Source organism: Salmo salar, chromosome ssa29, assembly GCF_905237065.1.
Source record: "Salmo salar chromosome ssa29, Ssal_v3.1, whole genome shotgun sequence".
Taxonomy (NCBI): domain Eukaryota; kingdom Metazoa; phylum Chordata; class Actinopteri; order Salmoniformes; family Salmonidae; genus Salmo; species Salmo salar.
Genome location: NC_059470.1, coordinates 24,098,425 through 24,124,268, shown reverse-complemented (window position 1 = coordinate 24,124,268; position 25,844 = coordinate 24,098,425). Strand labels below are relative to the sequence as shown.

General features: G+C 41.5%; 1 protein-coding gene across 2 annotated transcripts in view; it reads right to left on the bottom strand.

The window, feature by feature from the left end:
• Nucleotides 1-25,844, bottom strand: part of LOC106590427 (dipeptidyl aminopeptidase-like protein 6) — a 348,701-nt gene that overhangs the window by 277,627 nt on the left and 45,230 nt on the right. Inside the window, exon 1 of one of the 2 annotated variants that reach the window (XM_014181451.2) lies at nt 19,168-19,621. The exons of the other annotated variant lie outside the window; for it this stretch is intronic. Coding sequence (XP_014036926.1) covers nt 19,168-19,218 — 51 coding nt within the window. The 5' untranslated portion in view covers nt 19,219-19,621. Of the gene's footprint in view, nt 1-19,167; nt 19,622-25,844 lie in introns of those variants that run through there. 2 annotated transcript variants of the gene reach the window in all.

The following is a 25,844-nucleotide window of genomic DNA, read 5'->3' as shown; positions in this document are numbered from 1 at the left end:
GGTGCGAAAAGTGCAAATCAATCCCAGAACAACAGCAAAGGACCTTGTGAAGATGCTGGAGGAAACAGGTACAAATGTATCTATATCCACAGTAAAACGAGTCCTATATTGACATAACCTGAAAGGCCGCTCAGCAAGGAAGAAGCCACTGCTTCAAAACCGCCATAAAAAAAGCCAGACTACGGTTTGCAACTGCACATGGGGACAAAGATCGTACTTTTTGGAGAAATGTCCTCTGGTCTGATGAAACAAAAATAGAACTGTTTGGACAAATTTGTGGGCAGAACTGAAAAAGCATGTGCGAGCAAGGAGGCCTACAAACCTGACTCAGTTACACTAGCTCTGTCAGGAGGAATGGGCCAAAATTCACCCAACTTATGGTGGGAAGCTTGTGGAAGGCTACCCAAAACGTTTGACCCAAGCTAAACAATTTAAAGGCTATGCTACCAAATACTAATTGAGTGTATGTAAACTTCTGACCCACTGGAAATGTGATGAAAGAAATAAAAGCTGAAATAAATCACTCTCTCTACTATTATTCGGACATTTTACATTCTTAAAATAAAGTGGTGATCCTAACTGACCTAAAACAGGGCATTTTTTACTAGGATTAAAATGTCAGGAATTGTGAAAAACTGAGTTGAAATGTATTTGGCTAAGGTGTATGTTAACTTCCGTCTTCAACTGTACCTGCTGAGACCTATCAGTTAGGAGGTTGGTGATCCATGTGATAAGCAGTAGGTATGGGGTTATTTTCTGTTTATGCATCCTTATTTCGATGCCAAACCCACCACTGGTGTGTGTGGCCAAAAAGCTCTATTTTCATGTCATTCAGCAAACGGCATTGGCACTTGGATTGTAACCTGTGCTATGGTCAGATGACATGAAAACAGAGCTCTTTGGCCCGCACACCGGTGGTGGGTTTGGCATCGAAATATGGATGCAGAAAAGAACCCCATACCTACTGTAAAATATTGTGTTGGCTCTTTGATGTTGTTATTGGGCTATTTTGCTTCCACTGGTCCTGGGGCACTTGTTAAGGTCAACAACATTTTTGCCAAAAACCTGATGGCCATAAGTGGATCTTCCCACAAGACAATAACCCAGAGCAGACATCAAAATCCACAAAGAAATGGTTAATTGACCATAAAATAACCATCTCAGTCTCTAGACTTGAACCCCATTGAAAACATGTGATTTGAATTGAAGAGGGCAGTCCATAAGAACAAACAAAGAATATCAAGGATCTGGAAAGATTCTGTATGGAGGAATGGTCTAAGATCCCTCTCAATGTGTTCTCCAATCTCATAAAACATTTTAGAAAAAGGCTCAGTACCGTTATCCTCGCAAGGTGAGGTATTTAAAACAGTATTTATTTTGACCTCCATCTTTTTTAGATTTTTTATATTACTTGTTAAACAAAATCTCTTTCTCTGAGCAAATGTATTAGTATAAAATGATTTCCCCTTTTTTTGCCATACAATATAGCTCAGTATTTGTATTATTTATTTTATACAGTATTTTTTGCTCATCTTTACCAAGGATGCCTATAATATTGGACCCGGTTGTATATACAAGACCTCGTTAGGCATAAAAAGTTAATTTAGATGTAGAAAAATGTTCTCCTGCCATAGGGAACTAATATCTTCCCAATGTCTGGGGAATATATGGTTCCTTTTCTAACAGGTGTTATTTAATTTTGTGTCTGGCTCCATATAATGATCTCATTAAAATGATATCCCTTTAAAAGAGAAAAGCCTATTACCAGCAGAGATTGAATGAAAAAGGGGACATAGCAAGATAAGGGAATATCTTCATTATAAAACAACAATGGTTCCATTATCTTTCTTTACTAAAGCATAGTGACATCACAGCCAGTAGTACAGAGGGCATTCATTCACAGACACACACACACACACACACAGACACAGACACACACACACACACACACACACACACACACACACACACACACACACACACACACACACACACACACACACACACACACACACACACACACACACACACACACACACACACACACAATGGAAGAGACTCAGACTGTGTTAAAGAAAAAAGGCAAATTGAATTCCCTGAATATGGCCATTCACAATGTCTTGCTACAGGGAGTCTAGAGACACAAACCAAGAGACTTATCAAAGGGAGTTATATATCACTCAGAATTCCACCCTGCAGTTCCCCAACTTCCTCGGCCAGGAACAAAATGGCATGTATGAATCATGGTGCCTCGGATGGCAAGAGAGAGAATGGAACCTGAATGTAAACCTTGCAGAGACATATAAACCTTATCCATAAAACCCACACAGCACACGCATACATAGACGCACACAAACACTTATGCATGTGTAGCCAACACACATACATTCATGCACTATGCACACACATCAACACACATACCCACATACACTAATGTTTAAAAAAAACTGTCTTGGTTGATCAACAACAGCCAAGGTAAAAGGTTGATCAGTATACAACTTTAAAGTCATTGACCGCAGGTCATCAAAGTCATTGACCGCAGGTCATGCTCGATTCATACTGTGAAGCAACTGCCAGAGAACTGACATCAGAATTCTGATACAGGTTTTGAATACGCTTTACAAATAAGTTATCAGAAGTATTTCCATTTGTATAAATAATAGAGGAGAGATAATGTTTCTCAATTCAATTAGCAGACTAAAGGAAGGAGTTAGGCTCTTGGCAATGGCAGTAAGCATTGCTATCGTATGGAGGAAAACATAACATTCTAAGAGAGAATACCAGTACCACAGGTCATTCAGCAAACATCAACAGCTCATCCAGCAACTGATGAGAAAACACAATTCCACAACTCTTAGCAAGGTCATATAGGACAGCAATAGCATCAACCGAATGCCACTGACCGCCAAGCAGCCACCAATGAAAGTCACTTTACTAATGATTGGTCCACCGTCCACAGTCATTATTTTCTTGTTATAGTTGTTACTTTTTTGCTTTGTGGATCAAAGTAGCAATCTGAGCGCGTCTACTTGACGTCAGAAACTGCATGCGTTGCCATCTGAAACAATGTGGCTAATTTGCTGATACTGTAAACGACAATGCACTACAGATGCTTTGCCAGCATTTTGCCCAAATTAATTTCAGTGAGCAGAGCTTTGATCAAATGTGTATATATATATATATATATATATATATATATATATATATATATATATATATATATATATATATATATATATATTATTTTTACGTTTCCTCTAACCCTTTTGTTCAATTTGAATGTCAAAACTATTGGAACATTCTCAAACCACTTCTTTCAGTTAACATCTCACACTGAACCTCTTCGGAGTGCCTGTCTTTCTTACTGAGTGTGTCACTCTTTCTCAGTGTGTGTCTCTCAGTCTCTATGCATCTCAATCTCTGTACATCTGAGTATCTCTCCTTTTCTCTCTCTTTCTCAGCATCTCTTTCTCAGAGTGTGTCATTCTCAGTGTATCTGTGCGTGTGTGTGTGTGTGTGTGTGGGCGTCTGTCTCAGTGAGTCTCCCTCTCTCATGGTCCGTCTAGGTATCTCCCCCACAGAGTCTCTCAGTGTCTCACTCTTATGAGTCTCACATTCATATGCTCCATCTTTCACCTCATCTCCCATCTCGTCTGTAAAGTCAAACACACATCACTCGTTAGAGGATGCCGAGTCTACCTGACCTGATGAAGAACCCACCTTTGGAACCGAACACTGCTCCAGCTTAATAAATATTATATGTTGGCGGATCAACCTTGAGTATGGACCGGGACCTAGTTCATTACTCCAAGTCAGATACCTAAGATCACATGGTTATACTAAACAGCTCCATACAATGCCTGTCTCCTCCTGTTGCTTGCTCATTCACTGCACACGTAGGCCGGGCTATGAAACACAATTACACTCAATGGTATGAGTAAGTGGTGGAGGCCAGATTATGACGGCTGAGTCCTAATGAGCGTTGCAGAAGGAAATCATCATTAATGCTGAGCACAAAGAAAGACAATCTTCTCTGGGAAGGGATGGGAGTCGTTGCTAACAAAACCACTTCTCGTCTTTTTTTATCATCTAATCCTCTGCTAATAGTGGGTCATGCTGATAATTTTGGAATAAAATCTAAACTGCTGTGACTGTGAGTAACCGTGCGATGAGAGCACTCACACGCAGATGCACAGACACAAGAGCATGTGCACATGTACAGTTTGCACACACACTCGCATGTACACTCACAAACACGTCAGTGTGTAGATCTTTCCTTTGGATGTGCTTAGAATACAAGAATACAGTATCCCTCCCTTTTCTCTCTTACCCTCTCTGGCATGTTCCATGCAGACTTGCCATCAATCTATGTCCATATCTCTTCCTCCATTCCTCTCTTCCCCCCTTCCCCCCTCCCTCCCTCCCTCCCTCCCTCTTTGGCATCCCTAAAACAGACTGCCAAATTAGCCTCTAATTACATGTCTCCCCATTTGTTATGTGAACTCTGGTCCTCCAGAGACCACCTCAGCATCATTTCCTTGAACCCACTGTTGGCCGAGGTTGTAAATGTGTCTCGTCCAAAATGAGAAACAGACCCTGGGCCAAACAGTAAACCAGCCTGCTGCTGGTTAGAAGGACAGTTCTACATTGGAGCGAGATACTGTAACAACCAAAACACAAACATTATTGTCTGTTTCTCCTTGTTAAACAGGATCTTCTTGTAAGGACTAGCTAGCATCTGTCAATATCATCAACTAGCAAAATAGCAAAAGAAAAATCCAGTTTACACTCAGCAGTAGGGCTACAAGAAACATCTTCACTTTATCATTTTGTGATATTCTAAAATGGAGGAAACATAAAAGCTGAAATATGCTTGCAGTGTTTCTCCTACTCTTACCTAGGTGGGTGTGACCTACCTGGTGTACACTCACAGTGTTTCCACTATATGCATTTGGCTATGCTGCTAAATCGTGGCCGCCACTGCCCAAAAAACTAACAAACAAAAAATGTTATCACATATGTCACTTTTTGGGTGACTTGACCAAATTCACAAAGAAATGTTAAGTTATAGATCTGTCATTCTCATTGAAAGCAAGTCTAAGAAGTGGAATATTTATTCTACGTTCACTATTTCTATGCTTCCCGTTCTTACATTTATGTGTCTTTTACTTTCGGTTTTGTACACCAGCTTCAATCAGCTGAAAATACAATATAGCCCCTCTTTGGCTCTCATGAGGACCTACAGTTACCCCTGCTGCAGAGGATAAATTCATCAGAATAACTGCACCTCAGATTGCAGCCCAAATAAATGCTTCACAGAGTTCAAGTAAGACACATCTCAACATCAATTGTTCAGAGGAGACTATGTGAATCAGGCCTTCATGGTCAAATTGCTGCAAAGAAACCACTACTAAAGAACAACAATAAGAAGAAGAGACTTGCTTGGGCCAAGAAACACGAGCAATGGACATTAGACCGGTGGAAATCTGTCCTTTGGTCTGATGAGTCAAATTTTTGTATTTTTAGTTCCAACCTCCGTGTCTTTGTGAGACGCAGAGTAGGTGAACGGATGATCTCTGCTTGTGTGGTTCCCACCGTGAATGGAGGAGGAGGTGTGATGGTGCTTTGCTGGTGACCCCATCTGTGATTTATTTAGAATTCAAGGCACACTTAACCACCATGGCTACCACAACATTCTGCAGCAATACACCATCCCATCTGGTTTGGGCTTAGGTGGGAGTATCATTTGTTTTTCAACAGGACAATGACCCAAAACATACCTCCAGGCTGTGTAAAGGCTATTTGATCAAGAAGGAGAGTGATGGAGTGTTGCATCAGATGACCTGGCCTCCACAATCACCCGACCACAACCCAATTGGATGGTTAGGGATGAGTTAGACCGCAGAGTGAAGGAAAAGTGACCAACAAGTGCTCAGCATATGTGGGAACTTGCTTTTGGAAAAGCATTCCAGGTGAAGCTGGTTGAGAGAATGCCAAGAGTGTGCAAAGCTGTCATCATGGCAAAGGGTGGCTACTTTGAAGAATCTCAAATATAAATATATTTTTGGTTACTACATGATTCCCTATGTGTTATTTCATAGTTTTCATGTCTTCACTATTATTCTACAATGTAGAAAATAGTACAAATAAAGAAAAACCGTTGAATGAGTAGGTGTGTCCAAACTTTTGACTGGTACTGTATATTTCCACACATATTTTTTAATATATTTTAAATGGCACAATGATTCTCTACACAATGACTGCTTGTTTTGTCACATTAACTGAAATTAGGCAAACTATTAGAATTTAAGCAACCAGGAAATGGCAGAGCGTTTTCTGCATATTGCACCTTTAATTCAGGATCGTGACACATTTTCAGTGTAAACTTAAAAAACTAAAACCAGATATTAAGTATGTAGAAAAGATAATGGAGAAATATATTTTTTTAATAACATCATCTTTGAGAACTATCAATCAAAATAAAAACTAGACAGTCAGGGAGAATCTAAAATTTTTAAAATGCCATGGCATGGGGCCCCCATTGATTTTTCTGTAATGTTTGAGTCACTAAGGTAGCATAAGACCAAGGCATAAGATATGGCAAAATGTGTAGAATTGCAGGAAATTTGCTTTGAAACTGCAATTTTCCTTTTAGCCCCATGACAAACTATGTAGAATTGCAGTAAATTGCAAATCCTAATATCAAGAAACCCATTACATTTTAACGCCACATGTAACTATCTAGGCTGGGGAAACACTGGTTTCCATAGCAAAGCTCTCCTATTATTTGAACAATTCATTAAATATATGGCTATTCCCCAAGTCCCTATCACGAGTTGAAAACATGGAGGCAAAAAGGCACCATGAAATATCTATCTACCGTAAACTCGTTATTTGATGGGAGCGCCCGGCACGTTCTTGCCCGGCTAAGCGGTGATTGATTTCTTTGGATTGGGGAGTGTGTGCAACAGACAGAAATGCTATAGTTCTGTGTGTGTGTGTGTGAGAGAGAGAGGAGGGGTGGAGTAGGGTGGGGTGGAGTAGGGTAGGGGAGAGAAAATGCTTCTGGATGTGTCTGGAGGTTTTATGTGGGTCACTGTTTCCCTGTCACGGCAGCAAAGAAGGAATAAAATGTTTTCATTATCAACCACTCAGAATTCCGTTTCTAAACAGCAATTCTAAATTCTGTATCTAAGCAGCAATTCAAAATTCAGTTTCTAAGCAGCAATTTCTCTGAGTGGATAAAATAAACAGATCAACTCTGAAATTTCCATATGGCAGTTCCAGGTTAACAGAATTAAGCTTTGACTCAGTTTACTTCACTTTAAAATGTATGCAAAAAAAACAAAAAAAACATTGATTTCAAAGTTTATCAACCATACAACTCTGGGCGGCAGGTAGCCTAGTGGTTAAGAGCGTTGAGCCAATAACCGAAAAGTCAACTAAATCTGTCACTTTTTCACCAAGGCACTTAACCCTAATTGCTCCTGTAAGTCGCTCTGGATAAGAGTGTCTGTTAAATGACTAAAATGTGAATGTAAACTCTGTGCACAAGGACTGCTGTACATTAACTCATTTTGTGGAAGAACTGTGCAGATGCAAACTTTGGTAACGGAATTACAGTTAAATCTCCCTCAGATTTTGTTATGCGACTATGTTTTCCAAAAACTCCTAAATATCTGCACTGTATTAATATTAAAAGATGTCTGCAGAAAGAATTGGGTATCAGCTATGACATGGTACCTTGAGTTTGAAAAAAATATATTTTGGTTATTGAGTCATTAAGTTTGCCGATGACACAACATTGGTAGGCCTGATCACTGACAACGACGAGACAGCCTATAAGGAGGAGGTCAGAGACCTGGCCGTGTGGTGTCAGGACAACAACCTCTCCCTCAACCTGATCAAGACAAAGGAGATGATTGTGGACTACAGGAAAAGGAGGACCGAGCACGACCCCATTCTCATCAACGAGGTTGTAGTGGAGCAGGTTGAGAGCTTCAAGTTCCTTGGTGTCCACATCACCAACAAACTAACATGGTCCAAGCACAGATCCTCAAAAGGTTCTACAGCTGCAACATCAAGAGCATCCTGACTGGTTGCTTCACTGCCTGGTATGGCAACTGCTCGGCCTCCGACCGCAAGGCACTACAGAGGGTAGTGCGTACGACCAAGTACATCACTGGGGCCAAGCTTCATGCCATCCAGGACCTATATACCAGGCGGTGTCAGAGGAAGGCCCTAAAAATTGTCAAGCGGTTCCGGAGCGCCAAGTCTAGGTCCAAAAGGCTTCTAACCAGCTTCTACCCCGAAGCCATAAGACTCCTGAACATCTAATCAAATGGCCACATAGACCATTTGCATTGCCCCCCCTCTTTTATGCCGCTGCTACTCTCTGTTATTATCTATGCATAGTCCCTTTAACAATCTACATGTACATATTACCTCAATTACCTCGGTGCCCCTGCACATTGAGTCTGTACCGGTACCCCCTGTATATAGTCTCGCTATTGTTATTTTACTGCTGCTCTTTAGTTACTTGTTCCTTTTATTTCTTATTCATATTTTGTAAACTACATTGTTGGTTAGGGGCCTGTAAGTAAGCATTTCACTGTAAGGTCTACACCTGTTGTATTCGGCGCATGTGACTAATACAATTTGATTTGATTTGAAATACAGTATGTGAAGTGGATTTACACCAGGTAACGGAATTACAGTATCGGAAGTACATCATGGGTCCCTGATCTGTACTACACATAAATGCATAATTATGGACATGAATGTCATTCTCCTCATGTTTCACAAATTTGGACATCACACCGCAGCAGAGCACAGTAAAGTAAAGTAAAGTAGAGTAGATTTCAGTACAGTAGAGTAGAGCACAGTACAGTGCAGTACAGTTCAGTACAGTAGAGCACATTACAGTGCAGTAGAGTTCAGTACAGTAAGTAGTAGAGTAAAATGACTAAGTCGCTTTGGATAAAAGCATCTGCTAAATGGCATATATTGTTATTATTATGTTAGTAGAGTGCAGTAGAGTAGAGTACAGTGCATTAGAGTGGAGTGCAGTACTGTATGGTACTGTATTGTACTCTAACGTGCTCTACTCACTGTACTGTGATATCCAAACTTGTGAAACATATGTCTATAATAGGTTCAGATTTGGTCCAGTCCGGCCTGTCTTTGGACATCAACATTAGTCATTGTAACCAATTGAGTTTCCGTTACAGATTTTCTGGTAATTCCATTACCAATTTGGTATCAGAATTATGAGTTTTAATCACTTAAAGGAGCAATATGCGGAAATCGCTCAGTCATTTCCTGGTTGCTAAAATTTGAATAGCTCGCCAAATTTAAGCTTTAAGTGACAAAACAAGCATTGTATAGTGTAGAGAATCAAATCAAATCAACGTTTATTTGTCACGTGCGCCGAATGCAACAGTGAAATGCTTACTTACAGGCTCTAACCAATAGTGCAAAAAAGGTATTAGGTGAACAACAGGTATGTAAAGAAATAAAAACAACAGTAAAGAGACAGTGAAAAATAACAGTAGCAATCTACCATCTAAACCGCTGTGAAATATATTTTCAATAAACAAAAATATTGTATTTTCAGCTGTTTGAAGCTGGTGTACAAAACCGAAAATAAGACGCAAAAACTAAACTGAAGAACGGGAGCATAGAAATAGCGCACATAGAACAGATCTACCGCTTCTTAGACTTGCTGTCAATGAGAATGACAGATCTATAACTCATATTTCCTTGTGAATTTGGTCAGGTCGCCCAAAAAGTTACATCTGGCAGCTTTAATAATCTATAAACTAAAATGTATATCAGTAAAATCACTATAACTAATTGGTAGGTCTACCTTTACTTGTTACTTCTGTGAAATTAGAAAATATCTTAAAGATATATGGGGTTATTGTTAATGGAATTACAAGGCACAAGGCAATGTTTCTTAAACTTACAGAAGGTAAACAAGTTCTCCAAAACAAAATACAAGTGTTGATAGAATTTGTAGACAATTGGCACTCTTTCTGGGACTCACCCACAAACAGGACCAAGCCTGGCCTGTTGAGGAGTGACGGACTCCATCCTAGCTGGAGGGGTGCTCTCATCTTATCTACGAACATAGACAGGGCTCTAACTCCTCTAGCTCCACAATGAAATAGGGTGCAGGCCAGGCAGCAGGCTGTTAGCCAGCCTGCCAGCTTAGTGGAGTCTGCCACTAGCACAGTCAGCGTAGTCAGCTCAGCTTTCCCCATTGAGACCGTGTCTGTGCCTCGATCTAGGTTGGGCAAAATTAAAAATGGCGGTGTTCGCTTTAGTAATCTCACTAGTATAAAGACCTCCTCCATTCCTGCCATTATTGAAAGAGATTGTGATACCTCACATCTCAAAATTGGGTTACTTAATGTTAGATCCCTCACTTCCAAGGCAGTTATAGTCAATGAACTAATCACTGATAATAATCTTGATGTGATTGGCCTGACTGAAACATGGCTTAAGCCTGATGAATTTACTGTGTTAAATGAGGCCTCACCCCCAGGTTACATTAGTGACCATACCCCCCGTGCATCCGGCAAAGGCGGAGGTGTTGCTAACATTTACGATAGCAAATTTCAATTTACAAAAAAAAAACAACAATGACGTTTTCGTCTTTTGAGCTTCTAGTCATGAAATCTATGCAGCCTACTCACTCACTTTTTATAGCTACTGTTTATAGGCCTCCTGGGCCATATGCAGTGTTCCTCACTGAGTTCCCTGAATTCCTATCGGATCTTGTAGTCATAGCAGATAATATTCTAATTTTTGGTGACTTTAACATTCACATGGAAAAGTCCACAGACCCACTCCAAAAGGCTTTCGGAGCCATCATCGACTCAGTGGGTTTTGTCCAACATGTCTCTGGACCTACTCACTGCCACAGTCATACTCTGGACCTAGTTTTGTCCCATGGAATAAATGTTGTGGATCTAAATGTTTTTCCTCATAATCCTGGACTATCGGACCACCATTTTATTACGTTTGCAATTGCAACAAATAATCTGCTCAGACCCCAACCAAGGAGCATTAAAAGTCGTGCTATAAATTCTCAGACAACCCAAAGATTCCTTGATGCCCTTCCAGACTGCCTCTGCCTACCCAAGGACGTCAGAGGACAAAAATCAGTTAACCACCTAACCGAGGAACTCAATTTAACCTTGCGCAATACCCTAGATGCAGTTGCACCCCTAAAAACTAAAAACATCTGTCATAAGAAACTAGCTCCCTGGTATACAGAAAATACACGAGCTCTGAAGCAAGCTTCCAGAAAATTGGAACGGAAATGGCGCCACACCAAACTGGAAGTCTTCCGACTAGCTTGGAAAGACAGTACCGTGCAGTATCGAAGAGCCCTTACTGCTGCTCGATCATCCTATTTTTCCAACTTAATTGAGGAAAATAAGAACAATCCGAAATTTCTTTTGATACTGTCGCAAAGCTAACTAAAAAGCAGCCTTCGCAAATGGAGGATGGCTTTCACTTCAGCAGTAATAAATTTATGAACTTCTTTGAGGAAAAGATCATGATCATTAGAAAGCAAATTACAGACTCCTCTTTAAATCTGGGTATTCCTCCAAAGCTCCATTGTCCTGAGTCTGCACAACTCTGCCAGGACCTAGGATCAAGGGAGATACTAAAGTGTTTTAGTACTATATCTCTTGACGCAATGATGAAAATAATCATGGCCTCCAAACCCTCAAGCTGCATACTGGACCCTATTCCAACTAAACTACTGAAAGAGCTGCTTCCTGTGCTTGCCCCTCCTATGTTGAACATAATAAACGGTTCTCTATCCACCGGATGTGTACCAAGCTCACTAAAAGTGGCAGTAATAAAGCCTCTCTTGAAAAAGCCGAATCTTGATCCAGAAATTATAAAAAACTAATCGGCCTATATCGAATCTTCCATTCCTCTCCAAAATTTTAGAAAAAGCTGTTGCACAGCAACTGACTGCCTTCCTGAAGACAAACAATGTATACGAAACGCTTCAGTCTGGTTTTAGACCCCATCATAGCACTGAGACTGCACTTGTGAAGGTGGTAAATGACCTTTTAATGACGTCAGACCGAGGCTCTGCATCTGTCCTCGTGCTCCTAGATCTTAGTGCCGCTTTTGATACCATCGATCACCACATTCTTTTGGAGAGATTGGAAACCCAAATTGGTCTACATGGACAAGTTCTGGCCTGGTTTAGATCTTATCTGTCGGAAAGATATCAGTTTGTCTCTGTGAATGGTTTGTCCTCTGACAAATCAATTGTAAATTTCGGTGTTCCTCAAGGTTCCGTTTTAGGACCACTATTGTTTTCACTATATATTTTACCTCTTGGGGATGTCATTCGAAAACATAATGTTAAATTTCACTGCTATGCGGACGACACACAGCTGTACATTTCAATGAAACATGGTGAAGCCCCAAAATTGCCCTCGCTAGAAGCCTGTGTTTCAGACATAAAGAAGTGGATGGCTGCAAACTTTCTACTTTTAAACTCAGACAAAACAGAGATGCTTGTTCTAGGTCCCAAGAAACAAAGAGATCTTCTGTTGAATCTGACAATTAATCTGGATGGTTGTACAGTCGTCTCAAATAAAACTGTGAAGGACCTCGGCGTTACTCTGGACCCTGATCTCTCTTTTGAAGAACATATCAAGACTGTTTCAAGGACAGCTTTTTTCCATCTACGTAACATTGCAAAAATCAGAAATTTTCTGTCCAAAAATGACGCAGAAAAATTAATCCATGCTTTTGTTACTTCTAGGCTGGACTACTGCAATGCTCTACTTTCCGGCTACCCGGATAAAGCACTAAATAAACTTCAGTTAGTGCTAAATACGGCTGCTAGAATCCTGACTAGAACCAAAAAATTTGATCATATTACTCCAGTGTTAGCCTCCCTACACTGGCTTCCTGTTAAGGCAAGGGCTGATTTCAAGGTTTTACTGCTAACCTACAAAGCATTACATGGGCTTGCTCCTACCTATCTTTCCGATTTGGTCCTGCCGTACATACCTACACGTACGCTACGGTCACAAGACGCAGGCCTCCTAATTGTCCCTAGAATTTCTAAGCAAACGGCTGGAGGTAGGGCTTTCTCCTATAGAGCTCCATTTTTATGGAATGGTCTGCCTACCAATGTGAGAGACGCAGACTCAGTCTCAACCTTTAAGTCTTTACTGAAGACTTATCTCTTCAGTAGGTCCTATGATTAAGTATAGTCTGGCCCAGGAGTGTGAAGGTGAACGGAAAGGCTGGAGCAACGAACCGCCCTTGCTGTCTCTGCCTTGCCGGTTCCCCTCTTTCCACTGGGATTCTCTGCCTCTAACCCTTTTACAGAGGCTGAGTCACTGGCCTACTGGTGTTCTTCCATGCCGTCCATGGGAGGGGTGCGTCACTTGAGTGGGTTGAGTCACTGACGTGGTCTTCCTGTCTGGGTTGGCGCCCCCCCCTTGGGTTGTGCCATGGCGGAGATCGTTGTGGGCTATACTCGGCCTTGTCTTAGGACGGTAAGTTGGTGGTTGGAGACATCCCTCTAGTGGTGTGGGGGCTGTGCTTTGGCAAAGTGGGTGGGGTTATATCCTGCCTGTTTGGCCCTGTCCGGGGTATCATCGGATGGGGCCACAGTGTCTTCTGATCCCTCCTGTCTCAGCCTCCAGTATTTATGCTGCAGTAGTTTATGTGTCGGGGGCTAGGGTCAGTCTGTTACATCTGGAGTATTTCTCTTGTCTTATCCGGTGTCCTGTGTGTATTTAAATATGCTCTCTCTAATTCTCTCTTTCTCTCTTTCTGTCTTTCTCTCGGAGGACCTGAGCCCTAGGACCATGCCTCAGGACTACCTGGTATGATGACTCCTTGCTGTCCCCAGTCCACCTGGCCGTGCTGCTGCTCCAGTTTCAACTGTTCTGCCTGCGGCTATGGAACCCTGACCTGTTCACCGGACGTGCTTGTTGCACCCTCGACAACTACTATGATTATTATTATTTGACCATGCTGGTCATTTATGAACATTTTAACATTTTAACATTTTGACCATGTTCTGTTATAATATCCACCCTGCACAGCCAGAAGAGGACTGGCCACCCCTCATAGCCTGGTTCCTCTCTAGGTTTCTTCCTAGGTTTTTGGCCTTTCTAGGGAGTTTTTCCTAGGGAGTTTTTCCTAGCCACCGTGCTTCTTTCACATGCTTTGCTTGCTGTTTGGGGTTTTAGGCTGGGTTTCTGTACAGCACTTTGAGAATATCAGCTGATGTACGAAGGGCTATATAAAAATAAATTTGATTTGATTTGATTATTAGTTGGCAGGGGCTTTTACATCAACATTATTGTGTTTTGATGTATTTCTGATACGTTTTAAGAGTTTTTATGGTAGATGTTTTCTAAGACCCCTTTTCCATCTGTTTATCCACAAATCAAAGGTTTTATTTTAAGGATGGTAAATGGCTGAAAAAAATATTTATGCCTTAATTTCCCCAAAATATACACTCTTAGCTTTCATTTGACAACCAATTTGATGTGCTCCTATGAACTTCCCACGTTGGTGCTCATGGGTCCTTTTACATGGAAATGCCCATAAGTGGTACTGCAAAGTTCTGCACAATGCAGTACAGTACTGTATACATTTCAGTGTATAATACATTGATAATGAAGCAGATAAAAAAACAAAAATGTAATCTCACAATAATTTGTTTGGATTATCAAAAAGGAGCAGTGGAACATCCCTGGAGATACAGATCAACCTATCTGACAGAACCTCAAAAAGAGTGTTTTAATTATGTAAACAGCCGAGGATTTTCCTTAATTACACTGCCGCTAAGGGACCAAGTGTTGTCTCTACAGAGTGACTGACTGTACAAGACTCACTTAGATATTCTTCAAGTCCTCTTGGCAGAGTCAAATACAGATAGATCGGCGACTCACCTAAGTGATGGGTAAACATGACATTTCAGAGGAGAGAAAGTGTGCGACTTGAAAAGGAGTAGGAAAATGAAACTTAATTGCTTTGAGATGAGTGCCCATCATTTGACAATAGAGATTTACCCCCGAAATATAATGTATGTACGGTACATGCCAATTTCCTTTTTTGCCTTTCAGACACAGTTGGAATCTTTTGGGGTTACATTTTTATATCTTTAAAGAAATAAACTGTTCATATAAGATTTTTCAAAAATGTTAAACAAACGGTTCTGCTCTCAAGCCATCAGCCAGCCTGTATAAATACATTGCATGTACAATGGTGGCTCTCTCCAGTCCTCACATGCATGGCCATTGAGAGAGACAACATTGTGTATGATGGATTCCAGCATGCCTAATGAAACGCTGCAGCTGCACGATAACAGCGTTGAGGAATGCTGGCCCACTTAAAGGTCACTATAAATCACAGCCCTTGTTCCTAGACCCGCACCTCCAACGTCGTTACTGGGCCGACCCCAATCAAACAAACGACGTGAGCAGCCGTGAATGCAGGCCACCCACTTAACAGGAGGGACCACCGTTCCAATGCCTTTTATTGCAAGCTGGTGCCTAGCCACTGTGGTCCTAAGCGTTTTCCCTCTGCCCTCTTTCCTCATGTCCTTTCCTTCATCCACACTGAAGGAAAGGTTCATCAAGTCAGCTAGGCTACTTGTGTGTTGCTTTCACCGATCCTGTGTTTTCAGATCCTCTGCAGATGAAGAAAAGGAGGCAAGGGTAGGAAGGAAGCCATTTCAGACTGTTGGGACACACCCATAAGTCCTCATGTGTTTTTAGATCCTCTGCAGATGAAGGAAAGTAGATAAGGAAAGCCACTTCAGACTGTTGGGACACGCCCATAGCTCACCAGAACTGGCATGAGATCTGTGATGAATGCATAAAGTGTGTAGTCGAGCACCTAATCATGCCGAGTAGTCCTCCGTCAGAACTCTCCTCATCAGACCCAAGGGGACACAAAGAGCACAATAAACCAAACAGCTGTCTGTGGAGCCAAAATTAGGCCTTCTTCATGATTCAAATGCATCTGCATTTAGTATAGGGAAGATTTCTAGAAAACAATTGAGTTTATATTAAACATTGTATTCTTTAGAAGACACTACAACAACATGTCTATCTAATGGGCTGAGAGAAGGAATCTGAACACCTGCATCAGAACACCAGTGCAAACATACTGTACATCTGGGATCATCAAATAGATTCAGCCATGGGACGATTTTTTCTTGAGCGGATGGTCGGAGCATCATTACAAATCATTTGTAGACTGCAAATTGACCGCAAGAAGCCCAAACTGATGTTTCACTAAAACATAATAATTGCTTACATTTGTATATGATCACATCTCCATTATGTGTCAGAATACTTGGGAACAGATTTATTGGATTAAAATCACTTGGAGATGATTTCCTTGTGTTTTAGGGGGTTTTTTGCTCAGAAAGCTTGGGGGGCCAAATAAAACCACCTGCGGGCACCCAGTTGGGAAACCCTGCTTGCTGTGCATACTGTTTAAAGTCATTAAAAGGAGCCATGACAAACCCTCATTATGAGTGCTCTCTCAGTGTATTGTTTCAATTGAGACTGAAATAATAACCGCAACAGACAGGCCAGGGAGGGATGGAGACACTCGTAGTTAGCGGTTGGTATTTCCCCACTTTAAAGAGATAACGCTGTGGATACAAATGCATTTCATTTCAGCCAACGGCAGAAAATCATTAGTGGTTCGACAACACTGCCCACTGTGCCCTTGAAGGCCTGTTTTTGGTGGCAGAGAGCAACCAGCAGTAAACAGAGGAAAGTGCTGGAGGACAACCAACTTAGCTGGTTGGAAATGGATGGTCTGCCACCGACTTCCACTCAGAGCAACCTGCCAAGGAGACACACAGAGACGGTTAGGGCCATATAAGGGGATGGTTAATGGGCTACCAGAATGGCATGGTAGGGACAGTATTATTGTTATTGTAGACATCAGGGCAACACTTTAGAATGCTAGGTATGATGAAAGAGCTAGATTACTTGTCTCATGCACAAAGTAGATGTCCTAACCGACTTGCCAAAACTATAGTTTGTTAACAAGAAATTTGTGGAGTGGTTGAAAAACGAGTTTTAATGACTCCAACCTAACTGTTTGGAAATGTTCGACTTCCAACTGTGGCGTGCTTCATGGTAGTCCAACGTGCATTTGAGATAGTTAGCTATCATACTATGCAGGGTTTCTCTGTCATGACAGACATGAACGCAGCATGATTCCCTATTCACCATTTTTTGTCTTTCTCCCTTGAGTCAAGGCTTTTTTTCCAGGAATAACAGATTTATGTGTCAGTGCAAAGCAGTCAAACTGTCAATTGTAATTTACGAGGCTTGATGGCATTTCTAATGTTACCCTATGTACTCACATGTTCTTTTTTTTATTAAAAAATATATATTTTTACCCCAATTTCATGGTATCCAATTGGTAGTCTTGTCTCATCACTGCAACTCCCGTACGGACTCAGGAGAGGCGAAGGTCGAGAGCCATGCGTCCCCCGAAACACAACCCAACCCAACCGCACTGCTTCTTGACACAATGCACATCCAACCCGGAAGCCAGCCACACCAATGTGTCGGAGGAAATACCGTACACCTAGCGACCTGGTCAGCGTGCACTGCACCCGGCTCGCCACAGGAGTCACTAGCGCGCGATGAGACAAGGATATCCCTGCCGGCCAAACCCTCCCTAACCCGGACGACGCTGGACCAATTGCGTGTCGGCCATGAGCCTCCTGGGCGCGTTCGGCTGCGACAGAGTCTGGACTCAAACCCAGAATCTCTGGTGGCACAGCTAGCACTGCGATGCAGTGCCTTAGACCACTGCGCCACCCAGGAGGCCAGAGTGCACATTTTCTATCTGGCCAATAGCTACTACCAGGAACCTTCAAGGTCAAACAATTTTACAGGTAAATCAATCAATCAATCAATCAATCAATCATGCGAATCAATAAATCAAAATAATCAATTGATATTTCAATCCATAGGTCCAATATTGGAAAAGCGAGAGGCAATCAAGTGGCACAACTAAATTCTGTTCATAGTTCTATCAAGTGAAGGATTGCAAGGACTGCCATGTAGGCTGTTGGGTTTAACAGAATGCAGGGGTTCTGGGGTTAAGTGAAAAGGTCAAGCTGTCAGGGTCGGTAGCCCTGGAATTACAGCTCAATCTTCCCGCCGTCACACTATTTTTTGGAAACAGATCCAAGAATGAAATAATGCATGCTGACTAGTGATGTTGCTGTGGTGTACACTTTCCTCTGCTCTTTTCAATGTTCCGATTTAAATGGAAATGTAATCTTGTCATCTTTTCATAATATAAAAATATAATGTAAATATTACTAGGCAATAGTGAAGATATTCACAAACACTGGAGCCATCTGTTAAATCCCAATTTGCTTACTGAAAAATAAAGACGGCAGGTAAGGCTTTCACACAGGGGTCCCAGGTTGTTACCTGAATGTGTATTCAGTAAAAGGAGCCAGTGACTCCTGACACCTGGAGATTGGAAATCCCAACCCCATGCATAACAGAGGTACCCAGCAGTTCCCTTCGGACAGACAGCAATATCACGAGATTCACAACTTTAGGTGTGGTTAAAACAAAATGAGCCCTTCCAAGAGCTAACGGAGATAGATAGAGCAAATGGTTAGTTCTTCCCTCAAATCTTCATAAGGAGAACGTAGAAAGAAAATAGGGTTTATTATTGAACCCAGCATTAATATCAATCAGTGCCCTACGGAAAAAGAGAACTAGAAAACTTTAATAATGTAATGTTTTCGTAATTACACTAGGCGCCATACTCATACTCAGTGCTGTAGACTATACAACCGCAAAGCACATGGGAGAGGTGTAATGTTAAATCATATCCCCTTGCATGGGTGTGAGCTGTCTCTAAAATAATGTCATCTCAGGCAGCAACAAGGCTACGATAAATGGGCAGACTGGCTACAGCAGAGGGGTATAATCCCATTTTAGTACAAATAGAGTCTTAGATCACGTTTCCAATACATTTACTATTCAGCAGTTATTCAAACGCACACTGAAACCAATACTTTGCAAAAACGGTTTCGCTTATAAGCGAACACATCGTTTCAAGCTGACATTTCAAATCAGCAAAACACTTATCTCTTACCATTACGTTTCCCTGCATTTTCGCAGTCTCAATTAGATTCTTTTCCTTCATTTTCTCCGTAGAAAGGATCCTATTATTTCAGGATTTTCTCTTCGTTTGACTTTTGGACCGCTTCTGCAACAGTCTCCGTCAGTTATGCGAGACCCTGGGTTTGGCAAGTAGTTCACGAGCGGGTGGGCTTACTACGCATTGATCAGACACATGCGTTGCTTTTTCTTCAGTATCCTGTTGATTAATGGCTGAGTGCCTGTCTTTTCAGTAGCTGTAAAAGATGTAGCCATAAAACATTGAGGTAACTAGAGTTGTTCACAAAGTCTATCATGTATAATTTCCATAATGTGGGAGACTACCACGTTCGCTTCACATTCCCTCGAGAGGCTGGTCCAGTCCTATTTTGTTTGAATGGAACAGAAGTCCGCTCCCAGTCTCGCGCCGCTACCGAGAATTGACCGTCGGCGCGTGTTGTGAGTGCTGCCACAGGAATAACGATTCATATTACATTTCCCATGGACTGGCTGGCTGAAGCTTTGACTCATCTTATTTTTCATTTCAATACATTTTCTCAGCTTCATTTATAGGCTACAATTTGTGTCTGTAAACACAATGAGTACCAAAAAAATAAGTTAACATGAATCACAAACGCATTTCCACAGTGAGATGGATGTAAACATGATGAATATACCATTGGTCGGTCCCCTGTCACAATAAATGAGTTTATGATATATTTGTTTATACCAAACGTTTCCTGGGCCACTGGAGAAATCGTAACAAACATAATTGAGGCAGCTACAAAATGCATTTACAGGGATGGGCAAAAAAAACCTGCTGGGCCACAGTTGCTCGCGGATATGCGTACCCACATCATAACATGTTTTTGCTGACATGGGCTAATTGACTGACTATCAGTGACTGACATAACAAAAGAAAAACTGCTGATGCACAACCAAATTTCGAATTTCGAAATTGCACCTTGTGTATTCTACTAACTCTCAACATTAGGTTGATACCTTGACTAAGTTTTATTTTGGGGGGAGGGGAATTGATCGGAAAGCCTTCAGCCGCGTGCTGCCAGTTGCCCATCCCTGATCTAGAACATAGCAAGGGGCCATGATCAAAACATCTAGTGTTTATTCATGTTGGTGTAATAATAGCAATAGTCCTATCTATCCTACATTCCAAACCTGCAACAGGATGAATTGGAGTGATATCTCTGAACTGTGTAGACCCATTGCATCATTGTTTAACCGTGTTAATAGCTTTATCAGGCATAACTTCTGTGGCTAAATGTTTGATAACGTTCTGAGTATAATGCAAGCACTACAACTACTGAAATAACCCTTCCCTTTCTATGTTCAATGCCCACTGGTCACACAGCAGGTGTTGACTGGGATCTCTATGCGCTAATAGAGAGGGGCTTGGGTAGCATATACGACTGATGTTCACAGACCACATCAGTCGGGAACCAACAGGACCCTTAACAGCTTCTATACTCTTAGAAAAAAGGGTTCCAAAAGGGATCTTCGGCTCTCCCTTTAGGAGAACCCTTTTTGGTTCCATGGTAGAACTCTTTTGGGTTCCATGTAGAATCCTCTGGGGAAAAGGTTCTACATGGAACCCAACAGGGTTCTTCAAAGGGTTCTTCTATGGGGACAGCCAAATAACCCTTCTAGGTCTAGATAGCACCTTTTTTTCTAAGAGTCTATACCCAAGCCATAAGACTGCTAAATTGTTAGTTAAATAGTTAACCAATACCTACCCGGACTATCTGCATTGACCCTTTTTGCACTAACTCATTTGAGTCAATGCATATGCTGCTGTTACTGTTTATTATCTATCCTGTTGCTTAGTCACTTTATCCCCACGTTGAAGTCGGATGTTTACATACACTTATGTTGGCTCATTAAAACTCGTTTTTCAACCACTCCACAAATGTCTAGTTAACAAACTATAGTTTTGGCAAGTCGGTTAGGACATCTACTTTGTGCATGACACAAGTAATTTTTCCAACAATTTTTTACAGACAGATTATTTCACTTATCATTCACTGTATCACAATTCCAGTGGGACAGAACTTTACATACACTAAGTTGACTGTGCCTTTAAACAGCTTAGAAAATTCCAGAAAATGATGTCATGGCTTTAGAAGCTTCTGATAGGCTAATTGACATCATTTGAGTCAATTGGAGGTGCACCTGTAGAAGTATTTCAAGGCCTACCTTCAAACTCAGTGCCTCTTTGCTTGACATCATGGGAAAATCTAAAGAAATCAGCCAAGACCTCAGAAAGAAATTGTAGACCTCCACAAGTCTGGTTCATCCTTGGGAGCAATTTCCAAACACCTGAAGGTCCACGTTCATCTGTACAAACAATAGTACGCAAGTACAAACACCATGGGACCACGCAGCCATCATACTGCTCAGGAAGGAGATGTGTTCTGTCTCCTAGAGATGAACGTACTTTGGTGCGAAAAGTGCAAATCAATCACAGAACAACAGCAAAGGACCTTGGGAAGATGCTGGAGGAAACAGGTACAAAAGCATCTATATCCACAGTAAAACAAGTCCTATATCGACATAACCTGAAAGGCCGCTCAGCAAGGAAGACACCACTGCTCCAAAACCGCCATAAAAAAGCCAGACTACGGTTTGCAACTGCACATGGGGACAAATATCCTACTTTTTGGAGAAATGTCTTCTGGTCTGATGAAACAAAAATAAAACTGTTTGGCCATAATGACCATCGTTATGTTTGGCGGAAAAAGGGGGATACTTGCAAGCCGAAGAACACCATCCCAGCCGTGAAGCATGGGGGTAGCACCATCATGTTGTGGGGGTGCTTTGCTGCAGGAGGGACTGGTGCACTTCACAAAATAGATGGCATCCTGAGGTAGAAAAATTATGTGGATATATTGAAGCATCTCAACATCTCAAGACATCAATCAGGAAGTTAAAGCTTGGTCGCAAATGGGTCTTCAAATGGACAATGACCCCAAGCATACTTCCAAAGTTGTGGCAAAATGGCTTAAGGACAACAAAGTCCAGGTATTGGAGTGGCCATCACAAAGCCCTGACCTCAATCTTATAGAAGATATTTGGGCAGAACTTAAAAACCATGTGTGAGCAAGGAGGCCAACAAACCTAACTCAGTTACACCAGCTCTGTCAGGAGGAATAGGCCAAAATTCACCCAACTTATGGTGGGAAGCTTGTGGAAGGCTACCCAAAATGTTTGACCCAAGCTAAACAATTTAAAGGCAATGCTATCAAATACTAATTGAGTATATGTAAACTTCTGACCCACTGGGAATGTGATGAAAAAAATAAAAGCTGAAATAAATAATTCTCTCTACTATTATTCTGACATTTTATTATTAAAATAAAGTGGTGATCCTAACTGACCTAAGACAGGGAATTTTTACTAGGATTAAATGTCAGGAATTGTGAAAAACTGAGTTTTATTGTATTTGGCTAAGATGTATGTAAACCTCCAACTTGAACTGTATATATGTACATATCTACCTTAATTACCTCATACCCCTGCACATTGACACGGTGTAGGGCCCTTAAGTAAGCATTTCACTCTGTGGGTCTACACATGTTGTTTATGAAGCATGTAACAAATACATTTGATTTGAGTCAGAGGGACTCCCTTGGGCTACCACAAGCTTCCACCACATTAGATATAACTATGTAGCAATTGCACCATCCAATACCGTGGCATCACAAAAATATTGTGAATCTAGAATGACTTTAAATATAACTAAACTTGACTTATGTTGAGGGCTAGCTTACAAGGGAAACACACTTTATCCAACTCTCCAAAACCTACCATTGAAAATTATAATACTTTGCTATGGCACCTGTCAATTCATATCATTTCATTCTCATGATAGATTCCAGCTGATTTATGAACCTTCAAGTGGACATCCAACCAAAGGTTTAAGATCTGCCACATGGCCAATGGCTGTCAGCTTGCCAATTTGACTGAGTCTTCCTCTGCCATGAGACCCCTCTATCTGGGGCCAGGATTCACAAACCAATTTTGGTGCCCGCTATTGCTATTTCAGTGGGAAAAACCACCTGCAACGGAGAACTGTCCCTCACAGAATGCAAAGTAAATGGTCAACGCCTAGCTTGTGACCAAAAGGAAGAGCCTGGAATTATAAAACAAGCTCCAAATTAACCAGTTGTAAAACCCGCAATTTGAGATTCAGCCCAAGTGAAGTGGACAGCAACATAATCTCAATTCTGAAGTTCAGCACCCCATGCCAGTGGACAGTGAGCGACAGTCTTAGAGTGTTTTCACATACAGTATAGTCCTCTTTAAAATGGGGTAAAAAAAAGGCTAAAATACTCAGTTCTCTTTGTATTCACACTGCCCTTGCCTTTGAATGAGGACTCAACTCTATTGCTAGTTCACTTCACCCATTTTGTGGTCCGAGTCCTCTTTGCATTCACATTGCTATGTTTAGAAAGGAACCAAGATCTTTTTCCAACATTCACTCAATGCACAATTATTATGTATCATATTTTATCTAAATGCAATCTATTGGCTTCCAAAATGTAAGTATGTATTTATAGCTGTCCGATAACATGTTCCGATAAAATGGCTTGTCCTGCACTTTGTTACACTCAGTGCAGGACAAGCCATTTCATCAGAATGTGTTATCGGACATCTAGAAATAAATACTTACATTTCAGAAGCCAATAGATTGCATTTAGATAAAATATGATACATAATAATTGTAATCAGAAAATACTATTAACATGTAAATATTATTGGTAACATAATAAATAACAGAAGAATAACTGCAGATTAAATCATGCTGTCATTGAAAATTGTACATCCAATGTAGGCTACTGCCCCTTTAAGAGCTAGAATTGAATTTGCATCATGTTTGTGATTCTCACCAAATATGTTGTTGTCTTCTCACACTATTAAAACCCCACAATCGAAATAAACAGTTTATGAAGCTCTCTTATAAATCACAATACTGCAAACAAATAACCTGAACTAACAACTCCACACATATTTAAGAATTTCTGTGCATCTAAAAACAGCACCTTTTTTTCTGCGAGTCTGCACATAATCTTCTCTCTTTTGTGGCACCAATGTGAGAGTTTATGGCAGGGGAAATAGTGCTGCAGTGGTCTAGTGTGAGGGTTTATGGCAGGGGGAACGGTGTTGCAGTAGTCTAGTGTGAGGGTTTATGGCAGGGGGGAATGGTGTTGCAGTGGTCTAGTGTGAGGGTTTATGGCAGGGGGGAACGGTGTTGCAGTAGTCTAGTGTGAGGGTTTATGGCAGGCGGAACGGTGTTGCAGTGGTCTAGTGTGAGGGTTTATGGCAGGGGGAACGGTGTTGCAGTGGTCTAGTGAGGGTTTATGGCAGGGGGGAACGGTGTTGCAGTGTTCTAGTGTGAGGGTTTATGGCAGGGGGGAACGGTGTTGCAGTGGTCTAGTGTGAGGGTTTATGGCAGGGGGAACGGTGTTGCAGTAGTCTAGTGTGAGGGTTTATGGCAGGGGGGAACGGTGTTGCAGTGGTCTAGTGTGAGGGTTTATGGTTGGGGAAACAGTGTTGCAGTGGTCTAGTGTGAGGGTTTATGGCAGGGGGAACGGTGTTGCAGTAGTCTAGTGTGTAGTGCGGGAATAATGACAAGTGAACCTGGGGAGCTTTGTGTTCAGATTGCCCTACAAAAGGGAACTATACCTCGGAATTCAAGTAAACCGAATTCGGATCACCTCTCGACATGGTCTGAGTTCGGTTCACTTCGGGGGCTCTTTTGAGGGGTCTGAGTTCCTTTGGAGTGTTCACACTGCACAAAAAAAATTAAGCTAACTGCACTGAGTTCACAAAAATTGACTAAAAGGGACCAAGTGTGAAAACACCCTTAGGTTCAGCCATCCCCACTGGGAGATCAAAAATCCAGGGACAATCTCAATTGCATTTCCTTGATTCCTCACTTCCTCTCTCATCGAGACCTTCTCAAAAGCCATTGGATGAGAAGGGCAGAGGGAAGGGATGGCTTTTGAGAAGGAGGCAAGAAGAGAGGACATAAGGAATCAAGGATATGCAAATGAAATTCTCCTCTCCACCAGTTAGGCCTAAGCAGGAAGTAAGAAGCATAGAAGACAGGGAGAATAACTAAATGAACTGTTTGCTAGCCTGTTTTTTTAGCCAAATTTACTTTACCAAACAAACCTTTAGAATTCTAAATGATAGGGAATAAATTGCACTTACACAAAAAATAGACCTCTACATGGTTTCTAAGAAAGTAAAGTGCTGACCATATTCATTTCCACAAAGTGTGAGATGAGAGGTGATGGATTCACCTTCTGAAGCTCACAGCAGTATCCTGACAGAAAAGGCTGGTCTCATAGACTAGATGTAACATAGTAAATGAAAATCCAGGACACTCAAACTAGTATGATATGTTACGCTTAGTATGGTTACATAAGACAGAAGGCAAAAAAGAAAGGAGTGTGGTTGGTCGGGGTGGATGGGTTGGCGTATAATGCTAACATCTAGCAACCTAAAGGTTGCATGTTCAAATCTCATCATCATGTACAACTTTAGCATTTAAGCAACTTTGCAACTACTTAGCATGTCAGCTAACCCTTCCGCTAACCTTAACCCATAACCAATCTAACGTTATCCACAACGAATTGGAATTCGTAACCT